Source organism: Phoca vitulina, unplaced genomic scaffold (genome assembly GCF_004348235.1).
Source record: "Phoca vitulina isolate PV1807 unplaced genomic scaffold, GSC_HSeal_1.0 scaffold23, whole genome shotgun sequence".
In the NCBI taxonomy this organism is placed as follows: Eukaryota; Metazoa; Chordata; class Mammalia; order Carnivora; family Phocidae; genus Phoca; species Phoca vitulina.
Window position 1 is genome coordinate 15547749 of NW_022589726.1, and position 20220 is coordinate 15567968.

The 20220-nt window shown below is 55.2% G+C and overlaps 1 protein-coding gene across 1 annotated transcript; it reads left to right on the forward strand.

Annotated features, from left to right (window-relative positions):
• The first annotated feature begins 5945 nt into the window (after nt 1–5945).
• Nucleotides 5946–19659, forward strand: ANKRD52 (ankyrin repeat domain 52). Its single transcript, XM_032420726.1, has 28 exons — nt 5946–6062; nt 6384–6467; nt 6940–7018; nt 7242–7312; nt 8366–8566; nt 9114–9201; nt 9339–9481; nt 9767–9979; nt 10260–10338; nt 10645–10759; nt 10943–11025; nt 11135–11252; nt 11444–11512; nt 11651–11791; nt 11868–11948; nt 13530–13641; nt 13843–13914; nt 14201–14402; nt 14668–14755; nt 14832–14949; nt 15550–15769; nt 15975–16062; nt 16174–16257; nt 16371–16516; nt 16742–16824; nt 17034–17116; nt 17297–17388; nt 17844–19659. The coding sequence occupies exons 1-28, from the start codon at nt 6036–6038 to the stop codon at nt 18092–18094; spliced, it is 3231 nt and encodes a 1076-aa protein (XP_032276617.1). The 5' UTR covers nt 5946–6035; the 3' UTR covers nt 18095–19659.
• Nucleotides 19660–20220: the final 561 nt, after the last annotated feature.

Consider the following 20220-nt stretch of genomic DNA (forward strand, 5'->3'; position numbering starts at 1 on the left):
GCGCAGGACCGACCCTCCCTTGCCCTCTGGGCTGTGACACCCGCTGCGCCTTCCTCACTCCCGAGGAAAAGCGGCAGGAAGCGGCCGCCGGGCGGGTTCAGGGTCCCCGAGGACAGGAGCGGCTCGGGGCTGCCGGCTCCTCTCGCCCTACTCCCGCCCGGGCGGCGGGGTAGGCTAGAACTGAAGCCGCGACCGCTGCTCCCGCAGCTCCCAGTACCCCCACGTCACGCCGTTGCCATGGCTCGGAACGGGGAGAGGGAGGAAGGAAGGGGACAACGCGGCCTTTCGGGAGATGTAGTCTCACACCTCTAGCGAGAAAGGGCGCAGGAGTGAATGTGTGAGAAGCTGCAGAGATGTCCAGGAGGAACGAAATCGCCTGGCAAACTACTTGGCGAGTCTGTGGTCACGGAATTGATACATAAGCACAGAGGCGTGTCGTGGGCGTGTCATCGGCAGACATCTGTTGATCTTCTGAACGTCTCTTTTAGAGCCTTTATTATATTCTTCCTCGTTCAGAGTTAGAAGTTCTATTAATCTTTGTAGCCTCTATAGTGCCTAGTACTATACATCTTTGAGAAAGGAAATTAATCTTCCAAGCTCTGGGCTAAGACTTTGCATAGTTTTCTCTTTTAATATTTATAGAAAGAAGTGGGGGTGGGGGAGAGGGAAGAATCAGGCTTAATTTTAGGGGAGAAAACCGTCTTTGTCTGGAAGTGTGCACTTGATGAACGGTGAGATCTGAGGGTGGGAACCCAGGCAAAGAAATATCACTGTACTGCTTTCCATCGTGATACAAGTAGGGGAAAAAAAATGCTCTTGATAAAAGTGGGAAGAACAAAAGGAAAATAAAAAGAGAGATTGGATCTAGATGGGTACCAAAGTCATTGAAATTCTCCCACGGTGGAGTAGAGGAAGGCCATTTTAAGAATGGTGGTGCTTGGGGCGCCTGGGTGGCTCAGTCGGTAAAGTGTCTGCCTTCCGCTTAGGTCATGATCCCAGGGTCCTGGGATAGAGCCCCTCCAGGAGTCCGGTCTCAGCTTCCCTCCACCCCCTCACCCCTCACCCCCCCCCCCTGTGTGCTCTCTTTCTGTCTCTCAAATAAAGAAAAAAAATTTTTTTTAAGATTTTATTTTTATTTTATTCATGAGAGACAAAGAGGCAGAGGCAGAGGGAGAAGTGGCTCCCCGCTAAGCCTCCATTCTTGGACTCCATTCCAGGACCCTGGGATCATGACCTGAGCCCAAGGCAGATGCTTAACAACTGAGCCACCTGGGCATCCCTAAACAAATAAAATCTTTAAAAAAACCCAAAAAAAACAAAACAAAAAAAAAACTGTGGCGCCTGCTGTTGCATTGAGAGATGTTTATGCTATTACAGTGTGAGCCCTTCCTCTGCTTTTGTTCTAAATCTGTGGTCTCATTTCCACACTCAGGAAAGTTTTGTCTGAGTAAGTGTGGAAGGGGGAAGGAGGATAAAGTAATTCAAGACTGTGTCGCCTTTGGGGTCTAATTGGTTTGGAAGAGAAACAGCTTCCCTAGAAACGGGGCCCTGGAAACAGAAATCCTCCATCTCCCCACTCCTCCTTGAGATTGGCATTTTTGGGGGGATTTCCGTTGGATATGGATTGATTTAATTTTTAAAGATTTTATTTATTTGAGAGAGAGAGAGTGAGAGCATGAGTGTGGGGGGGGAGACGAGGGAGAGGGAGAAGCAGACTCCCCACCACAGGGAGCTTCACGCGGGGCTTGATCCCATGACTCTGGAATCATGACCTGAGCCGAAGGCAGACTCTTAACTGACTGAGTCACCCAGGAATGCCGATTTAATTTTTTTTTTAAGATTTTATTTTTTAGGGATGCCTGGATGGCTCAGTCGGTTAAGCTCTGCCTTCGGGTCCTGGGATCGAGTCCCGCATCAGGCTCCTTGCTCAGCGGGGAGCCTGCTTCTCTCTCTGCCTGTCGTTGCCCCTGCTTGCGCTCTCTCTCTCTCTCTGACAAATAAATAAATAAAATCTTGGGGCGCCTGGGTGGCTCAGTCAGTTAAGCGGCTGCCTTTGGCTCAGGTCATGATCCCAGAGTCCTGGGATCGAGCCCCGCATCGGGCTCCCTGCTCAGCGGGGAGCCTGCTTCTCCCTCTCCCACTCTCCCTACTTGTGTTCCCTCTCTCGCTGTCTCTCTCTGTCAAATAAATAAATAAATGAAATCTTTAAAAAAAATAAAATCTTAAAAAAAAAGATTTTATTTTTTAAAGTAATCTCTACACTCGACGTGGGGCTCGAATTCACAGCCTTGAGATTCTCTACCGACTGAGCCAGTCAGGTGCCCCTGGATTGCTTTAAATTTTGAGCCTATTTTATTTGAATGTCAAAGAGCAAGAGCCCTCCCTTGAACTCTGCCTTACATTCAACATTTTTAAGGAAGGCATTTTTGGGGAATGCCTGGGTGGCTCAGTTGGTTAAGCATCTTTCTTCCGCTCGGGTCCTGATCCCAGCCTCCTGGGATCCAGTCCCACATCAGGCTCCTTGCTCGGCGGGGAGCCTGCTCCGCCCTCTGCCTGCTGCTCCCCCCCTGCTTGTGCTTGCGTTCTCTCTCTGACTAAAATAAATAAATAAATAAAATCTTTTAAAAATTTTTTTAAAAGAAGGCATTTTAATCCTTATTTTATATTTGTATTATATATACATGAAGCCCCAGATTGGGGAATGATCTTACCTCTTTTTCTCTCCTAACATTTCTCCTTTTTCCCTCAGCACCCCTATCCCCACCACCAGGATACAGTATTGCTTTCCAGTTCAAAGATGGTAATCTGGAGCCACTCTGAGATGGGCATGTGACCTTGAGGGACAGATTTACTCTTTCCAACTCTGCTTTCTTGTCCAGACCCACTCCCTCTGACTAAGGGCTTACACGTGTAAGATAGCTGCTTAGAGTGAGGAGAAAGGATCTGGCTGGATAAAAGACAGAAATTAACCAGAATACATGACTGAACTGTGACCTCATTAACACTATGCCTTAACCGAGTTAACTGCTGCAGAATCCCCAAGGTACAATAGGCCTGCCAAGCCAATTTGCTTGTTGTCCCCTTACTAATTAGATTAGCTAATTACTGCCATTTAAACTTTTCCTAGTTCATTCCTCGTACTTGAACAACCAATTTCCTGCCATTTCCCCGTCATTCTACATCAGTAACTTCCTTCAGGTACTAACTCAAAACACATCTACTCGAGGAAGACCCTCTCTTGACTGAACCCATCCCTGAACATTATCCCAAACACATAATGCCATGTAAAATAGTATGTATCCTATATTCTCTAGTTGTTTCATATGTATATATGTATATTCTTCTAAGTTCCATAAAAATAGACATAACTATTACTTCTAAGTTTCTACTTCCAAACCAGTTAGTATAGTGCTGTACTATGCATTCTATAATGGTTGAGTCCTCAATCAGGATTTGTTAAAAGAATGAAAACTGAGGCTTAAAAATAGGCAGGTATCTGCGTAGAGTTACCCAAATGTGAATTCAGTAGTTGACTCACAGGACTGTCTTCATAGAAGGGCTTTGCGACCACGTCCAGCCTGAATACTCCCCCACCCCCCCCAACCCTGTGCATCTCCCTGAACCTTGGAAGTATCTGTGTTACCTACATCATATCCCTTTTTTTCCCTATTGGGAAATCCTCTTTCTGTGCTCTGAATAATATTAAAAATAACTCTTTAGCCCTTCCTCCTTCTTCCAGCTGCCCAGAGAACCCAGCTGGCAACCTTTGCTTGTTCACCTCTACTCCCACGCCAGAACCAGGCACGTGACCCCAGCTCAACCCCTGACTCCAATTCCTCAGGTTACCAAGAGCTATTTCAGGCAATGAAGGCCATGTAGTCCCCTCCTCCCCATCCTCTGGGCCATATCCTAGCTCAGCCCTTCCTGGAAGGTCCAATAGTCAAGTCAACATGTCCCAACACCCATACCCATCTGATCCCCAGCTACCTTCAGTTTCTACTTCTTCAGCCTCATCTTCCTCCTCCTCCTCCTCAAATGTTAAGTGCCTGTTCCTGCTCTGTGAGAGCTACAAAGAATAATGTATACCTTTACCGTAGGAGGGCTCAAAATCCTTTTGTCATAGGAAAACAAACAAAACCAAAGCAAGGTACAGCCCTGTGTTGGAAGATCGGCAAAGAAGGAGTTTAAAATCTATTCTGAAATGTTGGACCCTTGTATGTCAAAGATGTAAGGTGAAACAAGCCACAAAGGTGTGCAATTTAAAACTGACTGCTACAGGGGCCCCTGGGTGGCTCAGTCGTTCAGCGTCTGCTTTGGGCTCAGGTCATGGTCCCGGGGTCCTGGGATGGAGCCCCGCATCTGCATCGGGCTCCCTGCTCCGCGGGAGGCCTGCTTCTCCCTCTTCCCTCCCCCCTGCTTGTGTTCCCTCTTTCGCTGCCTCTCTCTGTCAAATAAATAAATAAAATAAATAAATAAAAATAAAACTGACTGCTACAGTGTAAACTAATTTGTAAGTGTTAAGGAAGCCTAACGTAAGGGAAAGAACCCGTTAACCAGGGTAAGACTCCTCGTGAGAGGTTAAATTTTAAGTAATATTGTAAATTTTATTTTCAATGTGGTAAAAGTTAAGAAATTATTAAAGGTGGGCGCCTGGGTGGCTCAGTTGTTAAGCAACTGCCTTCGGCTCAGGTCATGGTCCCAGGGTCCTGGGATCGAGCCCCACATTGGGCTCCCTGCTCAGCGGGAAGCCTGCTTCTCCCTCTCCCACTCCCCCCTGCTTGTGTTCCCTCTCTCACTGTGTCTCTCTCTGTCAAATAAATAAATAAAATCCTTAAAAAAAAAATTATTGAAGGTATGTAGTGATAGGTATTTTTCCCTCTCATTCCTCATTCCCTGGTTCCCAGTTTCTCTCCCCAGGAAAAAGCACAGGTGTCTTGTGTATCTATTCTGGTGGGAATCAAGATACCAAAGGCAACGAAGGGCATAGATTGTTAGAGAGCAAAGGAGAGCTTTCATTATATCTGTGCCTTGACAGGGGGCCAACTTGCTACACTTCTTCTAAATGTGTTCCCTCTTAGAACACTCATACTGAGTGGCTGAGCTCTAACAGGACCCTGAATCACCTTTTATAAATTGCACCAAGTTTTCAATATCCAGTTTTCTTCCCTCTTTTCCTTTTCTGGGCTGGGATGACCTCCATCCAGATCTTGCCTGATTGGCTGCTCTCCGGCCTCGCCAATGGAGGAGGGAAAGCACCCCACCCTTTTCTGGGGAGAAGCCATTGAGCCTCTTAAAGTGTAGCCACCCTACCGCCTTAACCCGGCAATGGAGTAATCAGGAATTCGGGAAGGGCCCCTTCCTCAGCTGCCAGCTGTCCCAGCCTCTTTGTGGGGATTTTCTGCCGCTGGGGAGTCCTTTTCGGGATTTCTCTCAGCAGTTTGAGCACTTTCGCTATTTCCTTCCTACCCAACTCATGTCACCGCCAGTGGAGATACGCGTCTTCCTTCTCTCTGGCGCTATTGCCATATGCAGCCCCCAGATCTCCACGCCCCTGTTTCCCCAAGTCTGAGGCGGATTTGGGGGTATGTAATCGCAGACGGGAGGAGTCAGCTCCGGCGGAGGCATTGTGGTGGGCTGGGTGGTGGGAGGCGCCGCGGGGCCAAGGCCCGAGTTGCCGCTTGCGTCTTGTGAGAAAACCCCCCGAGCCTCCAGACTGGAGCAGAGAGCACAGCGCGGCCGGCTCGGGGAGCCGGGGAACCAGCGCGCGAGGTGGGGGGCGCCGGGGCCGTTCCGGGCGCCAGGGCGGGGCGGAGGGCGCCAGGCCCGGGGCCGTCTGCGCGGCAAGCGCCCCGCGGCCCGGCCCAGGACGGCCGCCAGGGAGCGCTGCGGGCTCCCGCTCGCCCGCCCCCCGGTAGGCGGGGCCGCGCTCTCCCCGCAGCCGCCGCCGCAGCCGCCGCCTGGGCCGCCCCGTGTCCCCGGTGGAGCCGCCGCCGCCGCCGCCGGGAGCTCGATGCGGACGGAGCCCGGGCCGGGCCATGGGGATCCTCAGCATCACGGACCAGGTCAGCCCTCCTGTCCTTGCCCGCTTCCTCCTTCCAGGGTCCGGCGCCGCCGCCACGCGAGCCCGGGGATGTGAGGCCTAGGCTGGGCCCGAGCCCGGGGCTCCCGCGGCTCCCGCTCCGCCCCACGCCGTGCTCCCCTCAACCGAGCCGGTGTCCTTGGGGGCCTGGCGACCGGCCAACATGCCGCGGGAGTCCCCTGCAGCCAGGACCCCAGAGCGGAGCCCCTCCAGCGACGCCCCTCATCAAACCGGGTGTCCCCCCCTTCGCCCCCACCCCTGGTTCCGCTCCGGCCCGCTCTCTGAACGCCGGTTCTTCCTGCAGCCGCCCCTGGTCCAGGCCATCTTTAGCCGAGATGTGGAGGAAGTGCGTTCCCTCCTCTCGCAGAAGGAGAACATCAATGTACTGGTGAGTTGGGATCAGGGAGGATGGGGAGCCAGTAATCTGGGCCCTGGTGTTCTGGACCCCTCCCAACCAGTGGGGCGGCTCCGTGGCTCCTTGGCTCGGATGAGGCCGCAGCTCTTTCTGCCCAGGGATGGGCGCCTGCTCTACATTTGGAGATGCAGAGCAGGTCAGGCTTGAAGCATAGACCAGTGGAGCTGAGGATGCCCAGAAACGGTGTTCTCTTCTGAACCATCAGTGTCTGCAGCGCCCCCACCCCTCCTGGAAGAAGGAGACTGCCTCACAGCCCCTTGGCCCTGACCCCCTGACTCCCTGACTCCACCCTCCCTAGGTGCTTGTTTTGACCTAGGATAGGGATTTAGGAGGCTGCAGAACCTATGGGAAGAGGTGGGGAAAGGCCTGGAGCTCTAAGACTTGGGCTGGGGTCCTTGATAGTTCACCCTCCACCACAACTGCTGCCCTTTTCTGCCTTCCCCAGGACCAAGAGAGGCGGACCCCATTGCATGCTGCTGCCTACGTAGGCGATGTCCCCATCCTCCAGTTGCTACTGATGTCAGGTGAAAGTAGGGAGCTGGAAGGTGTGGCACCTAGGGAGGGGACCTGAGGGAAGAGCCTTTTTTCTTTTCTTTTCTTTTCTTTTTTTTTCATATCCAAGAATTGTTCTCTGGTACTTGGTCCGGGAGAGCCTTCATCTCTATCCGTATTCCTTGGCCTGATTACTGGCTTCCTTCCCCACTTGCTGTCCACCTCCCACCAAAAGAGGAAATTATATCCCCACAGGTGCTAATGTCAATGCTAAGGACACACTGTGGCTGACCCCTCTTCATCGCGCTGCTGCTTCCCGAAATGAGGTATCGGCCTCCTCTGTCCTTTCACCCTTTCAAAGAGGATGAGTTGGTTAAAGGTGGAAGTTAAGGATGGGAGAGCCTCAGCTGTCTGCTTACAAGCTGGTCTACCCCTAGGTCAGGAGACTAGACCTTGGCCCCTCCCTCCTACCCCTGGAACTGGCTGGTAAGGGGGGGCTGAGTGTTGCCAGCTGATGTGACGTCAGGGGAGAGCTTAACACTGGGCTGGCAGACTGCAGGGGGCCCTGCTGCCAGGCCTGAGTGACTCATCCGTCCCTGGGGGGCCACCTTGGAGTCTGATCCCCCTCTGGGCACTGAGATTTCTTACCTTGTGATGGAGGGATTGAGGGTAGTGATCTGTTGCGTCCCTGACCCTCAAGCAGCATGAAAGTTGACACACAGAGGTCAAACATGCCTCATCAATTGGGTTCATCAACCCTGGGGGGGTGGGGGAAGGCGGGGAAGGAGACCTCTCTCTTGGTTCGACCGTCAGTTCCCTGGCTCCAACCACCAGGGGGAGGGACTAAGGCCAATGGGAATGGGGTGGGTTGTGATTAGGATGGACCTTTTAGCCTGAGTTTTAGAGAGGAACCAGCATCTGTTTGCTTACTGAAGTAATGGAAATGATTTTGGTGCCTATGGAAGGACTGAAGGAGAGTATTAAGGGTAGCAGGAGTGTGTATTTTTCCCAGTGAAAAGTAGCGAGGGATTGGGATCCTCTATATATGTGGATTTGCTTGGTTGGAGCTGTATGTGTGGGTGAAGATTTTCAGGGTCGGGGTTGGGGAGTGATACCGAGTGGCTTGAGGAAGAGGAAGGGACCATGCTTTCCTCAGCAACGTAGGGAAGATTTTAAACTCTTAGAACATCCAGAAGATGGGAAGTAGGCATTGAGAGGCGTTGAGAGGCTACGTATGTTGGAAAAACGAGAAGAGACTCTGTGCTGGGGGTTTGGGGGGATGGGGCTACATGTGCCATGCTGACTGGTTCTTCCCTCCACTATTAGTTTTACCTCCTACTTCCCCTCTGTCTTCTCTCCTGTCCCCTGCTCCGTAACAGAAGGTGCTGGGACTGCTGCTGGCACATTCAGCAGATGTGAATGCCCGGGACAAGCTGTGGCAGACCCCGCTGCACGTGGCTGCCGCCAACCGGGCCACCAAGTGTGCTGAGGCTCTGGCGCCCCTGTTGAGTAGCCTCAACGTGGCTGACAGGAGTGGGCGCAGCGCCCTGCACCACGCAGTGCACAGTGGGCATCTAGAGGTGAGGACTGCTCCAGCCCATACCCAGCCCAGTCCTGTCCCTGCCTTCCCTTCCCACCCCACCCCACCCCACTCACCTCCCTCTGCTTCTGGGCCCTCAGGTCTGGGCAGCAGCGGCCTGGATGACTATATAGACACTTGGGCTCAAGCACCAAAGGAATGGTTGGGTTAGATTGAAATTCTTGACTTGGACTTTGGAAGTCCAAGGTAAACTGTCTGAAGTTGCCTGGAAAATGTTTGTGTACATGCCTTTTTCTGGAGCGAGTGTCCATGTTTTTCAAAATGTGTTAGAAGATTTTTCAAAAGAATTTAGGAACCACCGGATCATATGAAGAGACTCCCTTGAGTTTCCCTCAAACTTCCAAATCTATATGGGATCTCCTTCTTACTGTCTGCTTCCTCTGTTCCCTCTAGTTCTCCAGATTGTTCTGTTCAAGAACAAAGACGTGTGGCTGCCTCAGCCTTTTCAGGAGCTGAGGCTTCTGCCCTTAGGTACGTTGAAAGCATGAACCCGGCTCTGAACAGGTGTCTTTCATCTCCTCATACAGACGGTGAACCTGCTCCTGAACAAGGGAGCCAGCCTGAATGTCTGTGACAAAAAGGAGCGGCAGCCTCTGCACTGGGCAGCTTTTCTAGGTGAGAAAGGGGTCGTGGAAAGAGGAAGAATTTGACAGGATTTCTAAGGCACGGGTGGGAGTTGCAGCCTTTGGAGAGAGGCGCTTGGGGTCTCAGTTCACCCTCCACCCCCTTGAGAGCCTTCTCGCTCTTCCTAGGGCATTTGGAGGTCCTGAAACTGCTGGTGGCACGGGGCGCCGACCTCGGCTGCAAGGACCGCAAGGGCTATGGGCTACTCCACACAGCTGCTGCCAGTGGCCAGATTGAAGTGGTGAAGTACCTGCTCCGGATGGGGGCTGAGGTCAGGGGGCCAGGCACCACGGGCAGGGAGGTGGAGGTCAGAGTCTGTGTGTGGAGACAGAAGCGTGCTGGGATGGTTGGAGTGGTTTGGGGAGGTCGGCAGGATACGGTGAGACGTGGTGAATAACGCTTGCTATAAGGAATAGGCTCAGTCTGTTGAGTCAGGAACCTGGGGTGTCTCGGGCGGTTGTTGGAATTCTGGGAGTCTCTAGCCTATCTGTGCCGGCTTCCATTTTATTTAAACTGATACCTCCCTATGCCCTTACCTGCACCCCTGGAAATCCAGATCGATGAGCCCAACGCTTTTGGAAACACAGCTTTGCACATCGCCTGCTACCTGGGCCAGGATGCTGTGGCTATTGAGCTGGTGAATGCAGGAGCCAATGTCAACCAGCCGAATGACAAGGGCTTCACGCCACTGCATGTGGCTGCAGTCTCCACCAACGGCGCTCTCTGCTTGGAGCTGTTGGTCAATAACGGGGCTGATGTCAACTACCAGGTGCCTGAAGGGATGAGGCCGCAGCCTGGCTCTGGGAGTCCTGGGAGAGAAACCTGGCTCTGGGGTTCCTGACCATATCTTCCCCTCTGGATAACTCTGGGGAATTGTCCATTTGCTTTCTGGGTTGATCAGACCTTGACAGGGACCCAGGAGAGTGTGGGCTGAGCAGATGTCCCTAAGACCAGTCCGTCCTCAGAGATGTGTCCTTTTGAAGGGGGAACAGGGCCTTCTCAGTGCCTTGCACTGGAAAAAAAAAAAAAAAATTGCCATATTTTCACAGAGCAAGGAAGGGAAAAGTCCTCTGCACATGGCTGCCATCCATGGTCGTTTCACCCGCTCCCAGATCCTCATCCAGAATGGTACGGACTCAGGAGACTTTGTGCTCTCCTCTCCCCCAGAGAACTCATTCCTAGAAGCCCCTTTGTGTCCTGATTCCACCTCCCACACCACCTTCCAGTGAGGATGGGCACCTGGAGCTCTGAGCAAGGCACCTGTGGAAATGGCCCTGGTCTGCCTGGCCCGTCCCCTAAGACTTACAAACAAGATAACACCCGTGGAAAGCTTAGCCTGGGGCCTGGCACGTAACAAGCACTCCCCCGGTAGCTAGCTAGTGTGAGTGGTCTGGAGCCTAAGGTTGGCCTGAGCTCGTGTGCCTCCCCTCTCAGGCAGCGAGATTGATTGTGCCGACAAATTTGGGAACACGCCACTGCACGTGGCTGCTCGCTACGGACACGAGCTGCTCATCAGCACCCTCATGACCAATGGCGCGGATACCGCCCGGTGAGTCGGGGCCCCTCGGGTCTGTCCAGGCTGCTCACGTCAAACGTGGAGGCACGAAGAAGCTCGCCGAAAGGAAGCTTGCCAAACCTCGCTGTCTCCTGGGCTGGTGGGGGGCCCACAGAAAAGAGGTCTATAACTGGTCTCTCCTGGACCTAAGGACTGAGTGCCTCAACTTCTCCCCAGGCGCGGCATTCACGACATGTTCCCTCTGCACTTAGCTGTTCTCTTTGGATTCTCTGACTGTTGTCGTAAGCTTCTTTCCTCAGGTATGTGCTGACCGGCTGGGGGGTTGGGCAGGTGTGCAGGCGGGTCAGGGCCTCTCCCCACTCCGCTCAGGGCCCTCAGATGGGATCCGTGGCTGTTCTGGCCCCGCAGGTCAGCTGTACAGCATTGTATCTTCACTCAGCAATGAGCACGTGCTTTCAGCTGGGTTTGACATCAATACGCCTGACAACCTTGGCCGCACCTGTCTTCATGCTGCTGCTTCTGGAGGGTACGTTCTCTCCCTCCCAGGCGCTGAGAAGAGATCTGGCCAAGGGTGTGGGCCCTTCTCTGCTGCCCAGATGTCTCCCCCTGTCACGGCAGAAAGGGCTGTCCGGCGCCGTCCTTCCTCTGCCCCTCCCTGTGCCTGTGGCTTCTCCTTGAGGCTCTCGCTCTCTTAACCCTCATCCTCTTTCCTTTTAGGAACGTTGAATGTCTTAATTTGCTGTTGAGCAGTGGAGCTGACTTGAGGAGGAGAGACAAGTTTGGAAGGTGGGTCGGTCCGCAGGGGTAGGCGTGGGGGATGCCGGGTAAGACAGACGGACGGCGGCGGGGACTAAGCGGGGACAGCATTACAGAGCAGCTTCGGGGGCCCGGCTCTCCCGCCCACCCTCCTTGCCTTCGCCGCAGGACGGCCCTGCACTACGCAGCCGCCAACGGCAGCTATCAGTGTGCGGTCACGCTGGTGACGGCGGGCGCGGGCGTCAACGAGGCCGACTGTAAAGGCTGCTCTCCGCTGCACTACGCCGCTGCCTCCGACACCTACAGGAGGTGAGAGCCCCCCGCTCTTCTTCTGCGCCCCACTCCCTCCCCCGGGCCTCCCCCGACCTCACTGTCTGTGCTCCAGAGCGGAAGCCCACTCACCTTCCAGCCACGACGCTGAAGAGGACGAGCCGCTGAAGGAGTCCCGCAGGAAGGAGGCCTTCTTGTGAGTAGCTGGGCCGGGCCCCGGGCTGCGCCTGCGCAGCGGTGTCCGCTCCGGCCCTGGCGCTCGCCGCCGCGGCTCGCAGCTGGCCCGCCGGCGGGGCGATTGGAGCGAGCTTGGTCCTGGACCGAGTACTGGCGTCAGAACAGAAGTATGAGACCTGGTTCCTTCCTCAGAGAACGGATGGTCTTCCTGAGAGAATCAGAAGAGCTAAACGCTCCAAGTCATTTATCTATTCCATTCCGTAAGAATTAAGTGAGGATTTACTTACTAGGTACTAAGTACTGTGCTAGGTACCGAGGATAAAAGATGAATTAACCCTTGGGGCGCCTGGGTGGCTCAGTCAGTTAAGCATCCGACTCTTGAATTCGGGGCTCAGGTCAGGATCTCAGGGTCATGAAATCGAGCCCCGCGTCGAGCTCGGTGTTGGGCTTGGAGCCTGCTTGAGAATCTCTCTCTTCCTTTCTCGCTGCTCCTCCCCTTTTCCTCTCTAAAAAAAAAAAGATGAATTACCCCAAATTTCTGCCCTTTGAAACTCATAATCTGTTGGGAAATGTAAATGAAAGGGCACTTATGCATTCTAACATAAGATGTTAACAACACAGAGAATGGTGCAGAGTACATGGGAACTCTAGACTATTTTCAGTCTTTCTGTAAATCTACAGGTGTTCTGAAATGAAAGGATTGTTTTTTTTTAAAGAAGGATAATTACAATCAGGGCGCCTGGGTGGCTCAGTTGGTTAAGCGACTGCCTTCGGCTCAGGTCATGATCCTGGAGTCCCGGGATCGAGTCCCATGTCGGGCTCCCTGCTCGGCAGGGAGTCTGCTTCTCTCTCTGACCCTCCCCCCTCTCATGCTCTCTCTATCTCATTCTCTCTCTCAAATAAATAAAATCTTTAAAAAAAAAAAAAAGAAGGATAATTACAATCGAAGAAACTCAACTGTGTGACCTTTCATAACTTAACCTCTCTGTGCCTCAATTTCCTTAACCATGGTAGGAATAAGAATAGGACATAGGATCATAATGTGGACTGAATGGTTTCATACACATGAAGTGCTTAGAACAATGCTTGACACGTAGTAAGTGCTAAATATTACTATTACTGCTAGTGCTTCTAAGCTGACCCTACTAAGAAGGGTGCCAAGGGAGTACAGAGGAAGAGGCACCTCAGGGAAGGTTGGGGAAGGCCCCATAGAGGGGAGGAGGCTGGGAGCGAGTTTGAGATGAGTAGGACTTCTTTAAATGGGTTGGAAGGAGAAGGCAGGACGTCAGCGTGTCTAGAGGTGGGCAGAAAATGTTGATCAGCAGATTGATAACTGATAATTGTGCTCTAGGTTCTCTAGGAGAGCATTCCAAGGATAAAGGAAGGCATTGAAGCCAGAGTAGTTCCGGGGTGATGTGAAGGAGGTGGCAGGTCTGGAGCCGGGGTCGAATGGGCAGGAGGTGGCCTCCGTGGAGCAGAGGATGGGTGTTGGCCAGCGAGGCCTGGAGGGGCTCCCTTGCCCCTGTCCTCTGCTCTTCCCACAACCGGCTCCTCGCCAGCTGGGCCTGTCCCTGCCTCACAGTGTGCCCCTGTCCCCCAGCTGTCTGGAGTTCTTACTGGATAACGGTGCAGACCCCTCCCTGCGGGACAGGCAGGGCTACACAGCCGTGCACTATGCAGCCGCCTACGGCAACAGACAGAACCTCGAACTGGTACGTGTGGGGTCTGGCCTGGAGCAGAGGAAGCAGGGGCAGGGCACGCAGGCACCTTTGTGTTTGTGGATTCTGAAACCAAGGGGTGGTTGACTCAGATGTCTCTAGCTCTAGGAGCTTAGGGGATTACTGTGGGGAGGGATGGGGGATAACATCTTAGGAGTTTGAGAACCTCAGCCCCTACTTTCCTGTCCATTGCAGCTCTTGGAAATGTCCTTTAACTGCCTGGAGGATGTGGAGAGCACCATTCCAGTCAGCCCTTTGCACTTAGCTGTGAGTCCTCAGTCCTATCCCCCTGCCTTCCTTGTCCCTACCTGCCCCAGGCCCACACGCAGGCGGGAGCACTGTGACTCTGTCCTGGCTTCTGCCTTCTTGTGGGGATGTGGCAGGCAGGCAGTGGTCTCGGGAGGGGTGGGCATGGTGCAGGTTGAGAGCCCAAGGGGCCCGAGAACTCCTGGGGAGGACTGCCGCTGGAGTTTCCCCATTGGGCCCAAGAGCAGAGTGGGGGCAGTGTCCCGAGCTGTACTCATTGGTTTCCTGCCCCCCACCCCGCCTCCAGGCCTACAATGGTCACTGTGAAGCCCTGAAGACACTGGCTGAGACGCTGGTGAATCTGGATGTAAGGGACCACAAGGGCCGGACCGCGCTCTTCCTGGCCACTGAGCGAGGCTCTACTGAGTGTGTGGAGGTGCTTACGGCCCACGGCGCCTCTGCACTCATCAAGGAGCGCAAACGCAAGTGGACGCCCCTGCACGCTGCTGGTTAGTACGCCCGTCACGCTCTTCCCTCCCCTTGCCACACCAGGCCTTGGAGACCGGGCCCAGATCCCTCCTGGATGGGGTTAGAGTTGGGAGTGGAGCAGGGCGAGGAGAATGGAAACTTCATGTCCTGATTCATGCCTTCCTATCTCCTAAGACTTCGGCCTGCCCCCCCGGGTCTTCCCGTCATCACCCTTGAGTCCTTTATGCTTGACCTGGCTGCCTCCTTCCCCTTGACCGTACCCTGACACAGACCCTTTACTCCTAGCTGCCTCTGGCCACACTGATTCCCTGCACTTGCTGATCGACAGTGGGGAACGAGCTGACATCACAGATGTCATGGATGCCTATGGACAGTGAGTGTGGGCCAGGGGCAGGATGCAGCTTTTCCTGTCCCTGCAGGCCCTCACCTTTCTCCTGCCCCCTCTGTAGAACCCCACTGATGCTGGCCATCATGAATGGCCACGTGGATTGTGTCCATCTGCTGCTAGAGAAAGGATCCACAGCTGATGCTGCTGACCTCCGGGGCCGCACTGCCCTCCACCGTGGGGTAAGTGACCTCCTGGGTGGGGCTGCTCACAGACAGGTCTGGACATGGGAGCACAGGACCCATCAGCAGTAGGACAGCAGATTGTCTAGCAGGTGGGCCAGTATTTTGTGCCCAGGGTCTTATTGGGCCTTACTGTGTTTGCTCCAGGATGAGTACTTGACATCCGTAGCAGGTCTCCCTGATTCCCTTGCTTTGTAATCTCATACAGCCACATGCTCACTACCCAGACCCTGCTCCAGGATACCCAGACCCTTATCCTGGCCCACTGGCTAATGATGCCACTGTCTCAGGCCTTCTCCACCATCACCTGGCCTCAAGCTGTCTCCTCCTCATCCCCAGGGGATGCGTCGATCCCTTAGTCTTCCGACACCGCCGTTTGTCCCCTACTCCACAGTGCCAGAATCAACCCTTGCCATTCTGGTTGTCTGTTGGCATAGAGACGATGGAGGCAGGAGATGCTGATTACCAGCACTCAGAGTCATTGTAAAGATGAGGATGGGCACCCTGGAAATGGTTCTCATTCCGGGGGGATCTCCGGCGACTGGCTCTTGGGCAGGGAGTGGCCCTGCACCCTCCCTCACACCATCGCGTCACCCACAGGCAGTGACTGGCTGCGAGGACTGCCTGGCCGCCCTGCTGGACCACGACGCATTTGTGCTGTGCCGAGACTTCAAGGGCCGCACCCCCATTCACCTGGCCTCAGCCTGCGGCCACACTGCCGTGCTGCGGACCCTGCTGCAGGCCGCCCTCTCCACGGACCCCCTGGATGCTGGCGTGGATTACAGTGGATACTCGCCCATGCACTGGGCCTCCTACACTGGTGCGGGCCTGGGGCCTTGGTGGGCGCGGGAGTGGGAGGGCGCGGCGTGGAGGAGGGCAGAGCAGAACAGAGACTGAGGCCCCGTGGGTGTGAGGGAGGGACCCGGGTTAAGCCGGATCTGGAAGTGGAGTGTCCGGAGATGGCACCGGACAGAGGTGGTCATTGTCCCTCTCCACCCCCCCTGCTCTTCCTTTCTCCTGCTCAGGACATGAAGATTGTCTGGAGTTGTTACTTGAACACAGCCCGTTTTCATACCTGGAGGGAAACCCCTTCACTCCTTTGCACTGTGCAGTGTAAGTCCCTTCCTCCGCCTCAGCCCCGCCCGAGGGTCTGTCTGTGACCGGGGCTTAGGACAGGCATTCCGTTTCCCTTGTCCTTCCTGCTGACCCTTTCTCTTCCCCCAGAATTAATAACCAGGACAGCACCACAGAGATGCTGCTGGGAGCTCTGGGTGCCAAGATTGTGAACAGCCGAGATGCCAAAGGACGGTGAGTGGCGGAAGGCTTAGGGAGAAGCCTCGATTGCCTCCGGCCTCTTTCTGCTCAGGCAAACAAGCTTTCCCTTTTCACTCTGCCCCGACACCCTGCCCCTCCCCCCCCAGGACCCCTCTTCACGCCGCTGCCTTCGCGGACCACGTATCTGGGCTCCGGATGCTGCTGCAGCACCAAGCCGAGGTGAACGCCACGGACCACACTGGCCGCACTGCGCTCATGACGGCGGCTGAGAACGGCCAGACCGCTGCTGTGGGTGTGTAGGGGCCGTGCGTGGGAGCAGGGGGCTGCCCTCTCCCCTCGGGTCTCTGCAGGATGGGGCAGCCCTGCCTGTGGCGGGGCTCAGGAAGCAGGAGGCATGTCTTTGGACAGCTCAGCCTCTGCAGATGGCCTGCAAAGTGTACGCAGGCAGGAGGGCCAGCAGCCGTGAGGATTGCTGCCCTGGACGGCAGGCGTTAGTCCTCCTCCCCCTCTCTTGCAGAATTTCTGCTGTATCGAGGGAAGGCAGACCTTACTGTGCTGGATGAGAACAAGAACACTGCCCTCCACTTGGCTTGTAGCAAGGTATGGTCTGGATCGGTGGTGGCGAGGGCCGCATAAGGAGCAGGGCTTGACGGGGGCGGGGCGGGGGGGTGGCTGCCCAGCTGGAGGGCGGACTGGAGTGGCCATCGGCATTGTCCAGCCTGTGCACCTCTTTGTCCTCCCTACCCCCTTCCCCAACTCCCGCTCTGCAGCCTGTCTGCTTCCACTCCATCTCTGTTCCTCTCCCTCAGGGCCATGAGAAATGTGCCCTCATGATCCTGGCAGAAACCCAAGACCTTGGCCTTATCAATGCTACCAACAGTGCGCTGCAGATGTGAGTGCCTGGGGAAGGGGGCTCCTGGCTGGGGGAGGCAGGTGGGTGAGGAAAGAGCCACCTGCCTTCCAGGGGTTCTCTGGAACTCAGAGTATTTGTTCAGCACTCGTGCTACTCCGGCTGGGTGTGGAAGGGCAGCGGACCCCGCTGACTTCTCGCTCCTTTTTCCTTTCTTCCAAGGCCACTCCACATTGCTGCCCGGAACGGTCTAGCTTCTGTGGTGCAGGCCCTGCTGAGTCGTGGGGCCACAGTGCTGGCTGTGGATGAAGAAGGTGGGTGGGGTCCAGAGCCCCCCGCCTCTCCCGGGTTTGGGGTCAGGGACATTCTTCAGGAGGTGACTTCTTAACCTTGCTATAAACTGGGGTTTTTTTTTCCCAGGGGAACTCTTCAGAGCAGGGACCCAATACCAATACGCTAGAGTCTCTGAGGGCAGTCTGACAGAACTAGGCGGAGCCAGCAGGCTCCTCAGGAAGACCTCCCACACACCTCAGCCTCCCAGCCTTGTGTCCCCTGTGCTCCGCCCTTTACCCCACACTCTGACAGTCTGCCTGTCACCACCACCATCACCCCCCGCCCCGGGCCCTCGTCAACCTTGGATTCTGACGGCGCTGGGTGCTTGTCTGCCTCGGCTCCCCTCCTCAGATGAGAGCTCAGGGCCTGGGGGAAAGTGGGTGGGGACCTGGGGATGCAGGACCCCGTGCCTCAGTTCTCCCCCTCTGCCCTGCAGGTCACACCCCAGCGCTGGCCTGCGCCCCCAACAAAGATGTGGCAGACTGCCTGGCCTTGATCCTCTCCACCATGAAGCCTTTCCCACCCAAGGACGCCGTCAGTCCTTTCAGCTTCAGCCTGCTCAAGAACTGCGGCATTGCGGCGGCCAAGACGGTGGGTGGCTGTGGCGCCCTGCCCCACGGGGCCTCCTGCCCCTACAGCCAGGAGCGGCACGGCGCCATCGGGTTAGACGGCTGCTACTCAGAGTAGCCCCCCTTCAGTGTCCCTCCCCCTGCCGGTGGCTTGATACCTTATTCTATTTATTTAGAAAAAGTCTATACATTTAGGGCACTTTAAAGGAGAACACGACTGGGTGGGGGGGACGGAGGGGGGGGGAAAGCACTGGGGAGCAGCTGCTCACCCCTTTGCCACACCATCCTGGCCTGGCAGGGTCTGGGACCGACAGGGAGCACCCCAGGCCCTTGGCACCCCCAGGGCAACCCCTTCTGCCAAGTGTCCCCAAATGATTGCTAAATGCCTGGCTACCCTCTCTTTTACCCCATCTCTCAGTTCCCCCTTTCTGCTGCCAACTGCCCCCACCCCTCCCCTCCCTTTGCCTCTCCTCTCTGTGTCCCCCTCCCCCTGCCCCTACTGCCAGGCAGATCCCTCCTCTTCTTCCATACCCATCACTGCCTCCCTGCTCGGCTGGCCCCTCCATCCCCGCAGCAGTGAGAAGCCTTAATTTCTGGTACTGTGTGAGCACTCTGGGGGTGTCCCCCTCCCCCTTCAGGGGCAGCTAGTGGATGAGGGGGGAGGGTATTTAGCACTGGGGCCTGGAGCTTTTCCCCCACTTCTGTACCCCATCACCCCTAAAGTTCAAATGCAGAACACTTGAAGCAGCAACTACTGTACCTGGGCCCCAGTCCTGCACTCTCCCCTGGCTCCTCATATGCAAATCAAGGGCTGGTTCTGCCCCCACAGCCTGCTCCTCCTCCCTGACTCCCTTCCACTCCCGGCCTGGCCCCCTAACCACGCACTTTAACCTTGCTTCTTTCTTTTAACTTCTTTTGGGAGGGCAGAGCCTGTGGCCATTCCTTCCCTGGCTCCCCTCTCCCTTAACTTTGAGGCTTGTCATGAATTTTTAAGTAAGCATTTTATCCTTTAGGGGAAGAAACAAATTAATTTCCTGCCCATTTCAAAACCACAGCCCCAGTATGTCCTGTGTGTTTCAGGCATGTGTTTGCATGTGTGGGGAGGGAAGGACCATGTTCTTCCTCCTGTGCCCCCCCCAAACCCATAGTTCCTCTGTGCCCCCACTGTCCGTTATGTCCAAGAGTACCCACTGCCCCCAGTCACTCCTGATCTGAAGCCAAAGATGGTGGGAGGGGCAGGGCAGACTAGGGACCGTGGCTACTCGGGACCCCAGCTTCCCCTCCGGTGTGAGGATGAAGCTCTGACCTAGGGAGCAATGAATACACACGCTGAGGCTTGGTCCCTGTCCTCCCAGCCGCGGGGAGAGATGGGATTGAGCTAGGGGCTGCACTGAGAAGATCCCCAAAAGCCAAACTGGGCCAGAGTGAGGAGGGGGCAGTTTTCTCTCTAAATGTAGCATTGAATTTGGCCCTGGTCCCTTCCAACACCCTGTCCATCCATCTCCCAGCTAAGCCTCCTGGACAGTTGGATCCACTCCCATAGCCCAGTGTTCCCTTCCTCACACTCAATACCTCAGCCAGGGGCCAAGACACAGAACTTGAATAGAGGTCATGCCCCCTCCACCCCCACAGTGCATCCTTGCCCAGTTTGGCTGCCATCAGTATTGTCCCCTGAGAACTGGACAGGCTTCGTTTACACAGTACAGGGTTCCCGCCCCCCCCCCCCGGGGGAGCCCTCAGTCTCCTTCCCCCACCCACGCTTGCTTTGTTCACGACCTCACCCACTTTTCAGTTGTGTCCCCTGCAAGTCTTGCCGCCTTCGCCAAGGAGGGGCTGAGGGGAGGGGGGGGGCATCCCAGGGACCCCTCCCTCCCTACCAGATACCCTTAACCATACCTCATGCTGGTTCCCTGAAGCCTGGGGTGTTTGTCCAAGTCCTTATTCTTTTTGTTATGGTCTCTCTTTATCCCGTCTGTCTGTGTCTTGCTTCCCCCAACCCTCAGTTCCTAAACCATTTCAAAGCTTCCAAATGACCATTATTGGTGAGAAGGATTGTGCAGCTTTTAGTTTTTAGGTTTGTTTTCAAAGCCAAAGGGCCTTGCGACGCCCCTCTTGCCCACCTCCCTTCACGCCCTGTCCTCCCCTATACGACAATCAATGTGACCTCTCTTAAGGGCTGCAGCCCCCCGCCCTCAACCCTGCTGGTTCTGCAAAGCTTGCCCCTAACTTCAGCTCTCTCTCCTG